The sequence below is a fragment of the Lemur catta genome, chromosome 3 (genome assembly GCF_020740605.2).
Source record: "Lemur catta isolate mLemCat1 chromosome 3, mLemCat1.pri, whole genome shotgun sequence".
NCBI classification, from domain to species: domain Eukaryota; kingdom Metazoa; phylum Chordata; class Mammalia; order Primates; family Lemuridae; genus Lemur; species Lemur catta.
The window spans coordinates 34,491,038-34,510,515 of NC_059130.1; the positions used below are offsets into that span (position 1 = coordinate 34,491,038).

The following is a 19,478-nucleotide window of genomic DNA, read 5'->3' on the forward strand; positions in this document are numbered from 1 at the left end:
AATTTTTAAACATAGGCAAAGGATTTCAATTGATACTCCACCAAAATATACATATGGTAAATAAATACATGAAAAGATAAACATCATTAGTCATTAGGGAAATGCAAATTAAAATCATATTGAGCTACTATGAAACACACATTAGAATAGCTAAAAGTATAAAGAATGACCATACAGGCCGGGTGCAGTGGCTCACGCCTGTTATCCTAGCATTCTGGGAGGCCACGGCGGGAGGATGTTCAAGGTCAGGAGTTTGAGAATGACCATACCAAGCATTGTTGAGGCTGTCTAGCAACTGGAGCTCTCATCCTATGCTGGTGGGATTGTAAAATGATTCAACCACTGTAATAGTTAACTTTATGTATTAACATGACTGAGCTAAGAGATGCCCAGATAGCTGGTAAAACATTATCTCTGGCTGTATCTGTGAGAATATTTATGGAAGAAATTAGCTTTTGAATTGGCAGACTGAGTAAAGATCTGCCCTCACCAATGCTGGGTGGCCATCACGCAATCCATTCAGGGCCTGAATAGAACAAAAATGTGGGAATAGGACAAATTTGATTTCTCTGATTGACCTGAAACCTTCATCTTCTCCTGCCCTCAGACATCAGCACTCTTGGTTCTGGGTCTTCAGACTCTGACCAGCACCTACACCATCAGCTCTGCTGATTCTCAGGACTTTCAGACTTGGACTGAATTATCCACTGGGTTTCCTGGTTGTCCAGCTTGCAGATGGCAGATAGTGGGATTTGTCTGTCTCCATAATCATGTGAGCCAATTCCTGTAAGTTTCCTCATATATGTATATTAGTTCTGTTTCTCTGAAGAACCCTGACTAATATAACCAAACTGGAAAACAGTTTTTGGCATTTTCTTATAAAGTTAAATATATCCCTACCTAAAAATACACCTACACTTCTATGACCCATCCAGGCCACTCCTAGGTATCCAAGATAAATGGAAACCTGTGTCTTTACAACTTTTATGTGAAAGTTTGTGGCAACTTTATTTGTAGTAGCCATAACTGGAAGCAACCCAAATATTAATCAATAGGTGAATGGGTAAACAAAGTGTGATACAGCCATACAATGAAATAGTCCTCTGCAATAAAATGGAAAGAACTATTGAAAAACACAACATGGATGAATCTGAAAGTGATTCAGGGGTCTGTCGCCCTGGGTAGAGTGCACTGGCATCAACATAGCTCACAGCAACCTCAGATTCCTGGGCTCAAGCAATCCTCCTGCCTCACCCTCCCCAGAAGCTGGGACTACAGGTGCATACTACCATGCCTGGCCAATTTTTCTATTTTTTGTTTAGAGACAGGGTCTTGCTCTTGCTCAGGCTGGTCTCGAACTCCTGACCTCAAGCGATCCTCCCATCTGGGCCTCCCATAGTGCTCGGATTACAAGTGTGAGCCACCACACCCAGCCAATGCACAGTTTTTAATAGCAAAAACTTGAAAATAACTCACATGTCCATTGTTGGTAGAATAATTTGTGGCATAATCACATGATGGGATACTTCACAGCAATGAAAATTAGTTAACTGTAGCTACACAGAACGTCAGGTTGAATCTCAGGAACATACTGTTGAGTCAAAAGAAAGCAAGTCTCAGAATAATAAATATAGTATGCTTCCACTTACTAAAAGCTCAAAAGTACAAAATTATTATAATTATGAAATAAAGGGAGTGATTAAAACAAGACCAGGATTGCAGTTGTTGATGATGGGGAGGGAAGACAATGTAATCAGACAGGGACCCACACATTACTTCAAGGATTATGGTACTATTCTGTCTCTTCAACCGTATGAGGGTACAGAAGTGTAGATTATATTATTATTCTTTATACCCTCACACTTTTATAAATATTATTATCTATTCAATTAAAAAGAAAGAAAATTAAGCATCAGCCCACTAGTGACAAGCCAGGAACAGCCAAGGAGGGCCTGTAAGGCCTAGTTGGTCTTGGGAAGGGATGAGGGCCCGGACCTGTCCCATCTCCCTAGGAGCATTCTGAGGTGATCCTGATGGCAGAACTAACTCAGTGAACTGAATCTCAGTCTCCATGAGCACACAGCAGACCCAAGGGTGCTCTTTCCCCCAGTGAATCACACCTATTTAAATAGTTCATCAATTGAGCTTCAAGTGAGGAAATTTTCCCAGCAGCTTTGTGGGATTTAAGCATAAAGAACTTCATAGGTTCATCCCAGATCTTCAGGTGCCTTCTTGCTTTCCATATTGAGAGTTGGAGCTAGGCATGGTGGCTCACGTCTGTAATCCTAGCACTCTGGGAGGCCCAGGTGGGAGGATCACTTGAGGTCAGGAGTTTGAGACCAGCCTGAGCAAGAGCGAGACCCCGTCTTTACCAAAAATAGAAAAAATTAGCCAGGCATGGTTGCCCACACCTGTAGTCCCAGCTATTTGAGAGGCTGAGGCAGGAGGATCACTTGAGCCCAGGAGTTTGAGGTTGCAGTGAGCTATGAAGACGTCACTGCACTTTAGCCCAGGTGGCAACGGAGTGAGACCTTGTCTCAAAAAAAAAAAAAAAATAAGAGAGAGATTGAGAGAGAGAGAGAGAGAGAGAGAGAGAGAGAGAGAGAGAGCTGGGTCCTATTAGAACCGATACAGATGGTATTGGGTAGGGTCTCTCTGCGAGTAAGACAATGGTAAGGGCAGTTAATGAGAAGGGGTGGCATAAACAGGGAAAGACTGTGATTTGTTTAGAAGCCTCTTAGCCCCTGTCTAACCCTGAGATTCTATGTTTTATGGAGTTTTAGGAATAGAGGTGTATCTAAACACACTTCACTTATTTAATTTGTGTTAGGGCTGGCTAGACTTTTCTTCCTCTTCTGAGGCTGCTGGGTCTTTCACATCACGTCAGCTGCAAGGCTTACTGCCTCATTGCCTCCCCAACGCCCCTATGCAACCACTCTTGGATTCCCTGGGGCCACCTGCATAAAAACATATGCCTCTCCGATAATGGAAATTTTATTTTCAATGCTTATTTTAGACTGAGAAAAGTCTACTCTCTCATGCCTATATTGCTGATACGTCTCCTCTGATCTGTGGTTTTTGCACAGCTGAAGGGAGATGCTGTCCCTCTCTCTGCCTTCAAGTAGGACTGCCTGCCTCCATTTCTGATGGCTTTTCTTATCTCCAAAGGACCTAGTGGAGGCCTGGTGGGTGTTATGATGGAAGAAGGGGGAAGCCTGTGATCACTGTGCAAAGAGGCATTTGCCCTGCCACCGAGGATCCTCAAACAGCAAACATTCGGAGGCAGGGACAATGTTCCCCAGAAGGCCACCTGGAGCTGAAGGAAGATGTTGTAGCCTCTACATCGCCCCTATTTCTGAGTCTCCTAAGGTTTCTCAAGCTATCAGATGCCACCTGTCTCTAATTTCCTCAGGATCAGTGGCTTGAGCTTTGGCTAGGAGCCTAAGCCCTGGGTTGACTGCTGGCTCCCCTGGAAATCGATTTTCTTTTTTCCTCTTCTCTTTCCCAGGGGACTCTCCCTGCCTCATACTCATATTTCTACTGAGAATGAGCAGTCTTAATTGTGCTGCAGAGACAGAGAGCTGACACGAGTCTAGACAAATCTGTAGGCAAATTTGTGTACAAATTTGTAGACAAATTTGCTTTGGGTGGTCAGAGTCTAATATCTGACTTGGTGCCATGGCAATCTTCTTCCCCCTCTGTCTTGCTACATTTTAGTCACTAGAGACATGTAAGCCATGGAGCAGGATAGGGCAGGACACTTGAATTCTCACCACTGATTCCCCAGTGATACTCCACATAGCCTTCAAGACATCTGCCACCTCCTGTCCCCTGTTGCTTCACCAGTGAAATGGACGGTTGTTGCACTGACTTTCCCCAGGCACGTGAAGGCCAGTTCGCTATCAGACAGTCACATGCTTTGAAAGGTCTCTGATCCCTGTGAGGGAATTCTTGAGCAATTGAGAATGCTATCATGCCATTCACAGCCCTAAGGATACAGATGATACTGGAACCAACCTGGCCAAATCTGAATGATGAAAGCCAATCCCAGACTTGACAAAGAAAACAGACCTCAGATGTGAGGAGATAAGACAGTTAGATTTACTTCCTCTTTCCTAATTTGAGAGGTTTCATTTTGAAGAAAATCAGTGTTGAGGTTGCAGGAGACCTAAACACAGTCAACATGAAGCTGGGCTCTGTCCTCACAGCCTGGGCCCTCCACCTTTCCCCTGCTATGCTCTGGGCAGCCCAGATGTTACTGGGTAAGTAGAAAGTTTGAATATTGGTGTGGGAATGGAGCTATGTCTGGCTTTGGGGAAAAGACCCAAAAGAAAGAAAAGTGGACTAATTTGGCCCTACAAAGAAGCAGTGTTCATGTGGGATAGGAAGGGTAGGTATAAGAGTTTGGTGTGTAGGACTGAATGGCTTGTTTTGAATATAAAAATCATCATCTGTCCTAAAAGTCCCATCTGACTATGATGGCTTCTCTAGCTGCAATCTCAAATCTTACCTTTCATTTCTGAGACAAGTTTCTTGAAAGAGTAGTCTGCACTTGCTATCTCCACTTCCTCACTTCTCACTCACTCCTCACTGCTTGCAGTCTGGCTTCCACTGGGATGGGTTTCACCTAGGGCTCAATGACCCCCGCATTAACTGGTCATTGCACACTTCTTAGTTCTTATCCTGTTGGACTTCTCTGCTGTACTGTGCTCAGTTGATCATTTATTCTTTCTTGCATTCTCTACTCCCCTGGCCTCCACAGCACCATTTTCTCTTTGTATTACATGTACTTCTCTTGGCCCCTTCTCTTCTCTTCCCTGTAAACACCAGCATTCCCTATAGTTATAGCCTTGCCTTTCTACTCATCTTTCTTTACACAATCTTTTTCATAAGCTCATTTGTCTGTATAATTTTTGCCACTGCAACTGTATAGAGTCCCAAATCATATCCCCAACCATAATCATGCTTTTGAGCTTCACATTCAAATATCAAGCTTCACACAAGACATATAATATACCTACACCTCTCACAGATATCTCAGCACCATGTGACCAGAGGTGAACTCATCCATTCTCCTGGCTCCTAGCTCTTTTAAGTCGTCTTCCACTATTTCTGATCTCAGCTAATGGTACCTACAACCACCTCAACATCCAGGCCTGAAACCTGAGAGACAACACAGACTCTTCCTCCTTCATTCTCTACAGCTGATTAATCATCAAGTTTGGCAAATTTTACTTCCTAAATTGTTCTTAGAAATAGCCCCTTCCCTGAAACATCACTAAGGTCCTAGGACAAGCCCTCATCATCTATGACTTGGTCCAACAATTTCCTAACTAATAATCTCCTTGTCCCAGCCTTGTGTTCTTGAAATGAATTCTGTACTCTGCAGCTGGAGTGATTTCTAAAATTCAAGTTTACCAGCCCAAGTTCCTTATCATGGCACACAAGGCCCACCACAACCTGGCACCTATTAACCTCTTCAGCCTCTACTCCCACTCTCTGAGCCTTGCAATTTATGCTATAATAAATCTCAATCAGCTTGTGTTTCACATTCACACACCAGACTCTTACTTGTCTCCAAGATCTTGCTTATGCTACTATTTCCACCTGAAATGAGCTCCCTCCATGGCTCCCTCTTCCCCTCCCCCATACAAACTTCTAGGCATCCCTGAAGACTCAGCTCAGTTGGCATCTTCTCCAGGAAGCTTACCTTGAACCCTTTTTTCTGCTTCACTGGCTATCTGTGATACCTTTTTCTTATTATTTTCCTACTCGTGCTGAAATATCTTCATCTACCTGTGTCTTGCATTAAACTGAATAAATTGGGTAGGGATAATGTTTTTTGGATTTTTTTTGTGGCAAGAACTGCAGACTTGGAATCAGATAGTCTGGTTTCAAGCTCCTCCTCTATTTACCAGCTCTATGTCACTTTGTAAAGTCACTTTTTATATCTCTGATTCCGTTTTCTCATTTGTAATAATTGTGAGAGTAATGATACCTACCACATAAGGTTTATTGAGTGAAAGTGCCAAGTAGCCCAACAAGATTTTATTTTTAAAAAGGAAAAATGGAGAGGAGGCTGAGTTCAGTTGAGTGACAGTGGAGGAACTGAAAAGAGGTAGCAGAGTAGCAAAGGGAGCTGAGAGAGGATGGAGAGAAAGCACCTGGTCCTGATATGATGAGAATTAGGAAGTAGAGAGGGGCCTTGGTAAAGGACGTTACAAAGTCAAGAGCACTGGGCTGTTGGGTGAGGAAGAGAACAAATGAGAGTGGGACAGGAAAGGACGGGGTGAAGAAGTGAGAACAGGAGAATGGGCTGTGGCTGGAAGATGGGGAGAGGGATTAAGGGACAAGGAGCAATCACAGAGGTGGGAAAGAAGGCACTTACCTTGCCTGGGGCAACCACCGAGGTAAGAGATGGGTTGGAGAGATGCAGTGAGAATCTACAACTCCAAGTTTCAACCAGGAGGCAAAGAATTGTTCCACAGTTCCCAGGAGGAACTGGGAGTAGGAGGTCAAGCGTAGAGGGAAAGACAGAGAAAGGGCTCTGCCATTGCTAGGGAAAGTTCAAGGGCAGAGGGCATTAAGATAGAGATGGCTGAAAAGTAAAGACCTGCAAGGGGGAGCAAGGAAGGAGGAGAGACACAGCAAGGCGGTGAAAACTCTTGGTAAACATATTCAAGGCTGAAGAGCCAAGTGAATTTTGGGAAAATGAGAATGAGGAGAAAGTCCCTGAGGAAGGTCTGAGGATCGAAGTAGACCACATCTGCACAGTGAAGTAAACCACATCTTCACAGTGAAGTAAAAAGAACACTGATTTTGGACTCAGACACACCTGACTTTCTTGCTCCATTCCTTACTCTCTTCTTAAAACTTGAGTTTTTTACTTTTCTAAGGCTGTTTCTCTAAGATTTGTAAAATGAGAATAAAGTCACATACCTCTAAAGTTTGTGAAGATTAAATAAGATAAACATGCTGACAGTGTCTGGCACCCAATAAATGTTCAAATCTGATGTCTCCCTTTCCCTCCTGTCCTCTGCCCACCTGCTCGGGGCTCACCATTGTCTTTGGCCTCTGATTCCTGCACCACAGCTGGATGTCATCCAGGTGAGTTTACTATTCTTTCACTCTCTCCCTTCCCTCTGCCCCAAACTACAGTCCATTCACTGAGAGCAACTGGATGCCTGTGAACCAAGGTCAAAACTGTCCTTCTGAGACATTCACAAGGATCTGTTGGAGAAAAAGCTTTTGATGTCTCTCTATTCTCATTCTAAAAAGAATGATTTTCCCAAGAGAGGGAGGAACGCTTGTGGAGGGCGATTTTCTGTCCTCTTTCTCCAAGTTGCAGCATCATTTTCTGGTTCTCCCTGGGCTATGCTCCTCTTCAGTTGCCAGTTTTGAGACACTGCAGTGTGAAGGACCTGTCAGCACCGAGGAGAGCAGCTGCCACACCAATGAGGACTTGACTAGCCAAAGGGAAGCTGGTTTCCAGTTCAAGGGCTACACTTTCAGTGAACCCTTCCATCTGATCGTGTCCTACGGTGAGGTCCTGGGCAGGCCTGACCAGTGCCCCAAACCCTTCCTTTCAGCCCCACAGCCTACTCGGGAAGGTTCCCCCAGGAAACTGGCCATGGGATGAGGTACTTTCTTCCCAATCTTCAGTCCACAGCAACCAGGGTGCCCTTAGTCCTGGGCCCTAGAGAAGTTGTTTCACACTCCCAACCAGGGATGAAAGTTACCTGGACCCTCAGAGAAAGTGTAGGGGAGTCTGCTGTAGGCATAATTGGGGGAGCTCCCAAGGGAGGCAGTGGGTGACACTGAGTTCTTTCTCTGCGCCACAGACTGGCTGATCATCCAAGGCCCAGCCATGCCAACATTTGAAGGGGACTCCTTGGTTCTGCGCTGCCAGGCCTGGCAAGACTGGCCACTGACTCAGGTCACCTTCTACCGAGATGGGTCAGCCCTGGGTCCCCCCGGACCTAACAGAGAATTGTCCATCGCTGTGGTGCAACAAGCAGACAGTGGGCACTACCAGTGCAGTGCCATCTTCAGGAGCCCTGGTCCTGGGAGCCCCGAAACAGCATCCAGTGTGGCTATCACAGTCCAAGGTGAGAGCTAGAAGCAGTGTTGTCATGGCGGAGGAGGGTGGGGAGAGACAGGGAGCCCCAAATTTTCTTTCTTTGGCCTGGAGGTGGAAGAACATTGAAGCCTTAAGGAGCGTGTTGCTGGCAAATGCCCAAGCAGGGTTTCAGGAGGGGTGAGATCTCAACATTGCCTTTTCTTTTCTTTTCTTTTTTCTTTTTTTTTTTTTTGAGACAAAGTTTCACTCTGTTGCCTGGGCTAGAGTGCCATGGCGTCAGCCTAGCTCACAGCAACCTCAAACTCCTGGGCTTAAGCAATCCTCCTGCCTCAGGCTTCTGAGTAGCTGGGACTACAGGCATGTGCCACCATGCCCAGCTAATTTTTTCTATATATATATTTAGCTGTCCATATAATTTCTTTCTATTTTTAATAGAGACGGGGTCTGGCTCTTGCTCAGGTTGGTCTCGAACTCCTGAGCTCAAACCATCCGCCTGCCTCAGCCTCCCAGAGTGTTAGGATTACAGGCATGAGCCACCCCACCCAGCCAACATTGCCTTTTCAAGTCATTCAGCCCTGCTTCAAGTCCAACATGTTTCCTATAACCCAGATCTATGCTTCCCTGGGTTCAGTGATTGGTGTTTAGACTATTGGCAGATTTGCCTATTGCTGGACCTTTTCCAGTCCTGTCTACTTGGAGAGAGAGAGAGAGAACTTGAAAGGTTCAGGTGGAACTTTTCTAGGAGAGCCTATTCCTGATGGAAACATGGGAGAGGAAGTGTTACTGGGGGCCTCTCAGATTGCCTCTCATGTGTCTGTCTGAATATAGGATGGCTGAGCACTTCTTTCTTGTCTATCTTTCCCCCAGAACTATTTCTAGCCCCAGTTCTCAGAGCCACACCCTCAGCTGAGCCCCAAGGGGGAGGCCCAGTGACCCTGAGCTGTCAGACAAAGCTGACCCTGCAGAGGTCAGCTGCCCGCCTCCTCTTCTCCTTCTACAAGGATGGAAGGACGGTGAGAAGCTGGGGCCTCTCCTCAGAATTCCAGATCCCCACAGCTTCAGAAGAGCACTCTGGGTCATACTGGTGTGAGGCAGCCACTGAGGACAATCAAGTTTGGAAACAGAGCCCTCAGCTAGAGATCAGGGTGCCGGGTAAGTTAGTACATATGTGTCTGTTTGGTGTTTGTGTGAAAAGGCGGATGGGATGAATGGGGCTGATCAGCTGGGGTTCAGTGTGGGCAGGTTAAGAAGGGACACTGAGGAGGCAGGAACAAGAAGTGAGAGTCCCTAATGATGGAAGAGAGCACAAAGAGAGAACTCCTACCCCAGACAGGGACCTGAGCCAGCTCCACACTTGCTGCCCCATAGATCTCAGCATTCCTATACCATCTCTGGGCATTTGTAGGAATATAATATCTAGAATGAGAGTGAGGTGGTCTGAAGTCTATGTGCAACTATGGGAGCCACCATTAAGAAGGCTGCACTTGACCTGAAAGTGCAGGTGTCCAGGGTGGTGAGGGAACTTGAACCCATGTCATATGAAAAACAATGGAAAGGGCCAGGCGTGGTGGCTCATGCCTATAATCCTAGCATTCTGGGAGGCCAAGGTGGGAGGATTGCTTGAAGTAAGGAGTTCAAGACCAGACTGAGCAAGAGTGAGACCCCGTCTCTCAAAATAGAAAAATTAGCTGGTGCATGCCTATTGTCCCAGCTACTTGGGAGGCTGAGGCAGGAGGATCACTTGAACCCAGGAGTTTGAGGTCGCAGTGAGCTATAATGATGCTTCTGTACTCTACACAGGGCAACAGAGTGAAACCCTGTCTCAAATAATAATAATAATAATAATAATAATCATGGAAGGGACTAGAGATGCTCATCCTGAGGAGGAGGTGATTCAAGGGGCCAGCAGAGATGTCCTCAAAAAGCTGAAGGCTGGCACAATTACGAGGAATTAGACTAATGTCATATACAATAAGAAACTTGAGCTAGACCCAGTTATCATGTGCGCTTTAGGAAATTAGATTCTGTCTTGATAAAGGAGGAACTGGCTCAAAGTCATAGCTATCTAAGGGTGAGGCCTCATTGCTGAATATTTTCAAGCAGAGGTAGGAAAACTTCTGATTAAAATTTGGATCAGGAGGGACCCTTGAGTCCTCAAGTCCCTTTTGCCATTGGGCCCCACCGCCACTTTCAGAGAATTAGATTGACCAGGGATATGAAGGTAGGGCCAGAGTCAGGTTTCACTCTCGTGTATGCCTTCTGCCCCATAATCCAGGTCCCGCCAGCTCTGCCGCGTCTCCCACCTTGAATCCAGCTCCGCAGAAATCAGCTGCTCCAGGAACTACTTCAACTACAGAGCCCCCTGGGCCGCCACCTCTGCTGCCCACTCCTTCTTCTGAGGATCCAGGCTTCTCTTCTCCTCAGGGGGTGCTAGACCCCCACCTGCATCACCAGATGGGCATTCTTCTCAAACACATGCAGGATGTGAGAGCTCTCCTGGGCCACCTGGTCATGGAGCTGAGGGAATTGTCTGGCCATCGGAAGCCTGGGACCACAGAGGCTCCTGCCAAATAGAAGTAAAAAATTCACCCATGATATTGCTCAACCACCCCAATAAATCCAATTCTTTCTATTTTTTCTCTTCCTGGCCAGCACATGTGCATAAGTAGTTTTCCAAGTTGTCCCCGTGTTTTATTAGAATAATGGAGATAAGTGAGTCAAATAAGTTGTATAAAGTGATAACTGGAGTTTAGCTACAATTGTGTATTCTCTTTCAACCTGACAACATAAGTCTGCTCTCTCTTTCCTTCTGTTGTCCAGACCAGAATCTTGTGATTTAAAGAGAAGCAATGGAGGTGGATTTAATGCAGCAGTTTCAAGTGGGGGCAATTTTGCCCTACAGGGGACATTTGGCAACATCTGGAGACATTTTGGTCATCATACTGGGGATGGAGATGTGTGTGCTACTGGCATCTAGTAAGCAGAAGCCAGGGATGCTGCTAAACATCTTATAATGCATGGGGCATACCCCACAATAAAAGTTTATCTGGCCCAAAATGTCAGTGGTGCTGAGATTGAGAAATCTTAGCCTAATGAAACCCTAGGTGTTGGACTCTGGGTGAGCCTTTGCCTTTTTTAATTATCATCTCCTTCCAGCCTCATGCAAAAAGTCTTATTTACATGCTAGTATTTAGTTGGTGCCATGGTCTGAATGTTTGTGTACCCCCCAAATTCATATGAAATCCTAATCCCCACAGTGATGATACTAGGAAGTGGACCTTTAGGGTGTGATTAGATCAATCACAATCCCTTGTGATTGGGATTACTGCCATTATATATATATATATATGAGAGAGAGAGAGAGAGAGAGAGAGAGAGAGAGAGAGAGAGAAAGCATTTAGTTATTTTCTTCTGTGTAGCCGGGAGAGGTTGGGAGAGAGGGCAGGGAAGAGGGGTTGTTACACTGGGTCTGGTTTATGGCCTGTACGGTATAGAATTCTGTAATCAGCAGATGTCCCAGTGCAGCTATGCTTGATGTCTCAGAAATTGACTTTAGATAGCAAGCACATCAAAGGAAAAATTGTTTTCTACTCACGACACTTCTGACATCAAATATGTGGGTTTCCCACCAAAGCAATTCTCGGCAGAAAACAACTGGATGCTCTACTATATGTCAATGATGACTCTAACTACCCAGAGTTACCACAGATCCCACAGGTTAAGGGGTAAGTCTCACATGACTGTTACCATTTCAGAAACAAACTGCAAGTCCCAGGCTTCTGGTACTTGGGACCAACCAGCTATAAATCAGGGCTTCCCACAACCCTATCTTGGGTTCAATACGTTGCTAGAATGACTCACAGAACTCAGGAAAACAGTTTACTTAACAGCCAGTGGACAATATGCAAAAGATGATATGTAGGAAAGAGCATGGAGTTTTCATGCCCTCTCTGGGCACACCACCTTCCCAGTGTCTCCACGTGTTCACTGACCCAGAAGCTCTTTGAACTCCATCATTTAGGGTTTTTATGGAGGCCTCATTACATAGGCATGATTGATTAAATCGTTAGCCATTGGTGATTGACTCAAACTCCAGCCCCTCTCTCCTCTAGCAGGTCAGGGTGTTGGGCTGAAAGTACCAACCCTCTAATTACAGGATTGGTTCCTCTGGCAACCAGCCATGTTTTTCCAAGAGTTACCTCATTAGCATAAACTCAAGTATGGTTGAAGGAGTTTATTATAAATAACAAAAGATGTTCCTCCCTCCTCTATCTCTCAGGAAATTGCCAGGGTTTTAGTAACTCTGTGCCAGGAACCAGGGGCAGAGACAAAATATCGTGTTACACACATCCATTATGTTATAAAGTTGAATACTCGACTTGCATAGCCTATAACTCAGAATTCAATGCCTACATATATGGACCCAAGACAGAAATTTTAGCATATGTATATTAGAAGACAGGTATAATAATGTTTATAGTGGCAATGTTTGTAAAAGCAAAAATTTGAAGTCCACTCAGATGTCCATCAGCCTAAAAATGGATAAATTGTGCTATTTTCACATTTTCACAGAATGGAATATTATGTAACAGTAAAAATGAATGATCCATAGCTACAAAGCAGCAATATAAAAAGAAATCAGAAATATAATATTGAGTGAAAAAAGCAAGTCCCAGAAGGTATTACATAGTATTACACAATGTTTAAAAACAAGTAAAACAAAAGAATATATTGTTTAGGCATTCACACATACATATGATAAAACTTTTTTTTAAAGGCACAGAAATGGAAATACCAATGTCAGGATAGTTGTTACCTCTAAGGGGCTGACTGGGGGGGGCTGATAGAGAAGGGTACATAGGTAGATATAAGTTACTAATAATCTTTTTAGCTTCTCTGATAGGCACTTAGAGCTCCTTTAAAATAAATAAATAAATATATACATACGTACATTTAAGTACTTTTTCTTACTTTAAAAAAATTTTTTTGTCTTGATGATTGGGTCTCCCTGTGTCACCCAGGCTGGAGAGCCATGGTATGACCACAGCACGCTACAACCTTAAACTCCCGGTCCCAAATGATCACCCTGCTTCAGCTTCCTGAGTAGTGAGTGAGATTACAGGCATGGGCCACCACACCACGCAAAAAATGAAAAAAATACACACATATACTCACACACATTTCTCTAAATCATCTTTAAGTCCCTTTGCATTTTCTGTATTTACCTTCTAGAGGTAATAGAAGCCAAGTTTATCACCTACAATGTGCAGAAGTTCTTTCCCTTATTGTATCAGTATTTACTATCTTTTCCTTTACATTTCCTTTATATTAAGTAACCATACCAACCTATTAAAGACTGCTCCTGGGGCTGGGCATGGTGGTGGCTCACGCCTGTAATCCTAGCACTCAGGGAGGCCGAGGTGGAAGGATCACTCAAGGTCAGGAGTTCAAGACCAGCCTGAGCAAGAGCGAGACCCCGTGTCTACTAAAAATGGAAAGAAATGAGCCAGATAACTAAAAATATATAGAAAAAATTAGCTGGGCATGGTGGCACATACCTGTAGTCCCAGCTACTCGGGAGGCTGAGGCAGGAGGATTGCTTGAGCCCAGGAGTTTCAGGTTGCTGTGAGCTAGCCTGACGCCATGGTACTCTAGCCTGGGCAACAGAGCAAGACTCTGTCTCAAACAAAACAAAACAAAACAAAACAAAACAAAACAAAAAAACACCTCAAAGAAATGAAGAAATAACATCCATAAAAAAAGAATAAAAACTTTTGAAATAAAAACAGGCAGGACTGAAACAAGTACAGGAAGATAGGAAAAAGAACCAATTCAAAATCCTAGAAGTAAAAAAAAAACCTGAAAATAAAATATATTGGAATAAAAACTCAGTAGATAATATAAACTCTAGATTGAACACTATCAAAGAGAGAATTGTAGATTGGAAAAGTATACTGAAAAATCCACCCAAAATGCAATGCAGAGAAATAATGGGTTGAAAATATAAGAATAAATTTAAGAGACATGGAAAATAGAGAGAATCCAACATTTTTCAAAAGTTTTTGGCTGATATTTTATGTATATATTATCTCCCTTAGAACATAAAGTTCTCAAGGTAATAGATAACCTTACATGGTCCCACAGGCTGCATCCATGGAATTCATGACCCCGTCATTGATCTCAATAAATAATTACTCACAGGCACATATACATTGTGGTGGACATACTGTAATAGGAGTTCCAAAAGTTGAGAATACATGGAATGTCAGAGAAGCAATATTCAGAGTTAAAGGCTATGAATTTTGCAGAATTGAGGAAAAATGGGTCCTCAGCCTGAAAGTTCAGAGTGCTGAGATTGAAAATACTACTGTATATTCATTATCTTGATATATTACTTTTGTGTGAAACTTCGGTGTTTTTCTAGTGAGCCCAATAAGGAATGAAGACCTATTAGCCTTAAATTCTGATGTCCTATCCAAGGCTCTTTTTTGAAGAATGTTCATATTTTCAATCTTCCAGTGATCAAGCAGATAACCTGTCTGTAACAGGAGATTTCACAACTTAGGCTGTAGTTACTACCCAAATGCATTTTTGAGTTCCCTCAAAACTCTTAAGTGGGTGCTTGTTAACAGTTACCACGTTAATTTGTTTTAGAACATATCAAATACCAAACTCTGTAGATAGGATATTGTACTACCAGCTATGCATTTGGAAGTGGAGATGATAATGAATAAGTCAGGAACTCAGGGAAAAGATCACTCCCTGCTGACTGGTGTGATTAGATAAGTTTCATGAAGAAGATAATACATGGGTGGGGTATTGGAGAACATGTAGGACCTGGAGAACTGAAAAGGAGAAGGAAGGACATTTCAGAGGTGGGATGATGCAAGCAAGGGCACAAGGGGAAGAATTTTTTTTCTTTTTAAAAACTTTTTTTATTTCAGCTTATGGTGGGGGTACAAATGTTTAGGTTACGTATATTGCCTTTGCGCCCCTCTCCCCCCTCAGTCAGAGCTTCAAGTGTGTCCATCCCCCAGACGGTGAGCACCGCACTCATTTTGTATGTATACACTCCTCCCCTCCCCCCCACATCTGTCCGACACCCCATTAATATTATTCCTGAATGTGCTCTTAGGTGATGATCAGTGAAACCAATTTGATGGTGAGTACATGTGGTGCTTATTTTTCCATTCTTGGAATACTTCCCTTACTAGAATGAGTTCCAGCTCTATCCAGGAAAATACAAGAGGTGCTATATCACCATTCTTTCTTATAGCTGAATAGTACTCCATGGTATCCACTCATGTATTGATGGGCACTTGGGTTGTTTCCACATCTTTGCAATTGTGAATTGTACTGCTATAGACATTTGAGTGTAGATGTCTTTTTATAGAATGTCTTTTGTTCTTTTGGTTATATGTCCAGTAATAGGATTGCTGGATCAAATGGTAGATCTACTTGTGTCTCTTTAAGGTATCTCCATATTGCTTTCCACAGAGGTTGCACTAGTTTGCAGTCCCACCAGCAGTGTAAGAGTGTTCCTATCTCTCCACATCCACGTCAACATTTATTGTTTTGGGACTTTTTGATGAAGGCCATTCTCACTGGAGGTAAGTGATATCTCATAGTGGTTTTGATTTGCATTTCCCTGATTATTAGAGATGTTGAGCATTTTTTCATATGTTTGTTGGCCGTTATTCTGTCTTCTTTTGAAAAGTTTCTGTTTATGTCGTTTGCCCACTTTTTGATAGAGTTGTTTGATTTTTTTCTTGCTGATTTTCCTGAGTTCTAAATAGATTCTAGTTATCAGCCCTTTATCAGATGTGCAGCATGTGAATATTTTTTCCCATTCTGTAGGTTGTCTGTTTGCTCTTGTGATAGTTTATTCTAAAAAGCTGTGCAGAAGCTTTTTAATTTGATCAGGTCCCATTTATTTATTTTTGTTGTTGCTGTGACTGCCTTTGGGATCTTCTTCATAAATTCTTTGCCTAGGCCAATGTCTAGAAGAGTATTTCCAACGTTTTCCTCTAGAATTCTTATAGTTTCATGTCTTAGGTGTAAGTCTGTTATCCACCATGAGTTGATTTTTGTGAGAGGTGAAAGGTGTGGATCCTGTTTCAGTCTTCTACATGTGGCTATCCAGTTCTCCCAGCACCATTTATTGAACAAGGATTCTTTTCCCCAGTGTATGTTTTTATCTGCTTTGTCAAAGATTAGATGGCTATATGTGGCTGGTTTTATATCTGGGTTCTCAGTTCTGTTCCATAAGTCTGTGTCCCTGTTCTTGTGCCAGTACCATACTGTTTTAATTACTATAGTCTTGTACTATAGTTTGAAGTCTGGTAAATTGATGCCTCCCATTTTATTCTTTTTGCCTAGGATTCCTTTTGTTATACAGGGTCTTCTCCAGTTCCATAATGAAGCATAAAATTATTTTTTCTGTATCTGTGAAAAATGATGTTGGTATTTTAATAGGGATTGCATTGACTCTGTAGGTCACTTTGGGTAGTATAGGCATTTTAACAATGTTGGTTCTGCCAACCCACAAGCATGGTATGGTTTTCCACCTGTTTATGGCCTCTGCTATTTCCTTATAAGGGTAAGAATTGACACTCGGATGTCATAGAAAAAGGTGATTCCTTTAACTGAAACAGAGAATTCAATGGAGCAAAATAATAGGAAATAATAATGGAGAAGTGAATAGGCTATACAGACTCTTAAATGTGCAGCTGAAGAAAGTGGATCTGCAGGCAAAATCTTTAGTAGAGGAGCAACTTGTGAAAAGTGATCTTTAGCATGACTATTCTGGTACTCTGGTATGGGGTGAATGGGTGAATAGGAGAGGGATTGAGGGCGGTGGATTCTAGATATAGGGCCCAGTGTGAAGGCTATTGCTCTCATCCAGCCTGAGGAGAAAAGGGCTTTGGGTAGGGATAGAAGGAATAGAAAATAATGATCTGAGAGATGTTAACAGAAAGAATCCCCAATTCTGGGTGATCAGATATGGAGTGACACTGCTCCTCTCAGACAAAAAGGCCCCTATGCCCAGCCCAGCAGCCCAAGGTAGAAAAACCTGGTTCAGTTACGACTTAAAAGAGGCAAGGGAAGGGACAAAGTGACCTTCTAGAATCTAAGGGGGAAGTTTAAGGGGGGGGGGTGTATGTTAAGATAAGCCTCATCCTAGTCCTTCCTCCTTGAAGTTTTTCTTCTCTGTTGGTACCAACCTTCCCCCTTCCCAGTGAACAAGAGGAGACGTGGAGAAATGGGGAGGTCTCTAGTAGTCTTCCTGCCAGAGTTACTTCAGGTACATACTGCTGTCTATTCTGAAATTGGCCTTTATACTCCTTTGGTATTGAAATTTTTTAATTGAAAAGTTTACATTCAAGAATAGTAATTTTAAAAATGTTCTTATTTAGGAAAAGAAAGTTTTGTTTGGCAAAACTACAAAGTTAAGAAATACTGAATATTGATGACAAGAGGGAACAAGAGACCAGTGAACTGCTAGTGGGAGCATAAACAAGTGCAGCCCTTTTTGAGAGTAATCTCACAGTATTCATTGTCTTGCTTTATTTGTGCCACAAATACCTACTTTGCATGTGCTACGTGCTGCCACTGTTCTAGGTTATACAGCAGTGAACAAGAAAAATTTCTGCCTTCATGGAGCTTACATTCTAATGAGGGAAAACCTACCACAAACAAATGAATGCAATGTCAGGTAGTGACAAGTGCCGTGAAGAGAAATAAAGCAAAATACAGGGCCAGAGAATGATAGTGAGGGGATGTTACTTGAGACAATGTGGTTAGTGATGGTCTCTCTGAGGAGGCAATGTCTGAGTGAAGTGAGGAAGTGAAACTTGTGAAGATCTGAGAGGAGAATAAGAATCTTTCAGGCAGAGAGAACAGCAAGTGAGGGCCTGGAGCAAGACTAAGCACGGAATGTTCTAGCAACCATTATAAACACAGTGTAGCTAGATCACAGTGAGGGAGGGAGAAAGTCATAGGGAATGAGGTCAAGGTTCAGGCAAAGGCCCAATCTGTAAGGCCCTGTACACCATGGGAAATGTGTTTGGAATTTATTCTGAGTACACCTTTGGGAGATTTTGAGGGGGAGTAACAACACAATATGATTAACATTTTTAAAGTATCTAGCCACTGGGTGAAGAAATAATCATATGAAAAGATATATTTAGAAGGTGAGTTGTCAGGACTGGCCAATAAACTAGGTGTGGGTTTTGCAGTCCCACTCCCAGGGACACATCCCATAGAAGCACAGCAGCGGCTCTGTAGGGAAGCATCATATCCACATTAGCACTGGCTTAAGCGAAGCTTCCTACACACCAGGCCCTGTTCAAAGCCCTTTACACATAGGAATTCATTCATCCCTTACAATATGTGCCAAGAAGTTCATTGTGAAATTGTTTGTGGTAGCCGAGGGTGGGTAGCAACCAGGGTATTCGGGAAATGGACGAGTTCAGTGTGGTGGAAGCAAACTGTGGAATACTGGGGCAGTCAAAAGAGAGAAACAAGATGCATGTAGAGCAACGTGAATGAATCTTAAATGCATGGGATTAATTTTAAAAAGAAAAAGAGAACATAATGTCTAGAACAATGGTATTTATGTAAACTAATCACACTAAATATTTCTCAAGTATAAATACATACATATATTTAGAAACACAGAGTAAACATTGTACAGTGAGTGCCTATGTGAAGGAGAGAAGAGCAGTAGTGTGAATGAAGGTAAAAAAGAATTAAGAAACTAGAGATGGGACTTGCAAAGACGAATGATGACAGTCTGCCACGAGCAGCACCTTGAATCCCTGACAACCAGAGGGAGATCAGAGAACAGATTTTGGAGTGAAATAGACTTCTATTCAAATCCCAGTTCTATCATCTCAGTTTCCGCATATTTAAAAATGGGATAATAATAATCTTTCCTCAAAGGGCCTTGTGAGGATTAGATGAAGTAGTATTTGCGAAGCAGGGGCGTGGTGCCTGCCACACACTAAGGCACTCACTAAAAGTGAGCTGATGTCATTATTGTCAGCAACAGCAGCGTTATCTTGTCATCATCATCATCACTGAAAGAACATGTTTTTTATCAAATGGTGGCATATCTTTTCCAGAAGTTATGTTGTAATAGGTGTCAAAAAATTGCTTAAGTAACAAGTGATAATTGCTAAATTTCTCTGCATAGTAAAAGAGTGAAGAATTAGAAATTCTGAGGGGAAAAATTCTGGATGAAGAAAAAGATCCAATTTGGGGATAATTCAGAGAAGAGCCCAAAATAAAGAAACATTGTGCAGGAGATTTTTCAAGCCAAATTCTGACTGTATGATATGAACGTTACCAATGATTCCAAAGATTTCCAGGAAAGACAATACTGCTCATAAATGTT

At 42.9% G+C, this 19,478-nt stretch overlaps 1 protein-coding gene across 2 annotated transcripts; it reads left to right on the forward strand.

Moving 5' to 3' along the window:
* Positions 1 to 762: 762 nt before the first annotated feature.
* FCRLA (Fc receptor like A) lies at positions 763 to 10,721 on the forward strand. Of its 2 annotated transcripts, XM_045547207.1 has the most exons (7): positions 763 to 786; positions 3,169 to 4,262; positions 7,093 to 7,107; positions 7,389 to 7,541; positions 7,842 to 8,108; positions 8,948 to 9,232; positions 10,356 to 10,721. In XM_045547207.1, exons 2-7 carry the CDS (start codon positions 4,184 to 4,186, stop codon positions 10,652 to 10,654), a joined length of 1,098 nt encoding a protein of 365 aa, XP_045403163.1. In that variant the 5' UTR covers positions 763 to 786; positions 3,169 to 4,183; the 3' UTR covers positions 10,655 to 10,721. The 2 variants fall into 2 exon arrangements, with proteins under 2 accessions (XP_045403163.1, XP_045403162.1); XM_045547206.1 differs by lacking the exon at positions 763 to 786 and having other exon boundaries at positions 4,190 to 4,262; positions 7,093 to 7,541.
* Positions 10,722 to 19,478: the final 8,757 nt, after the last annotated feature.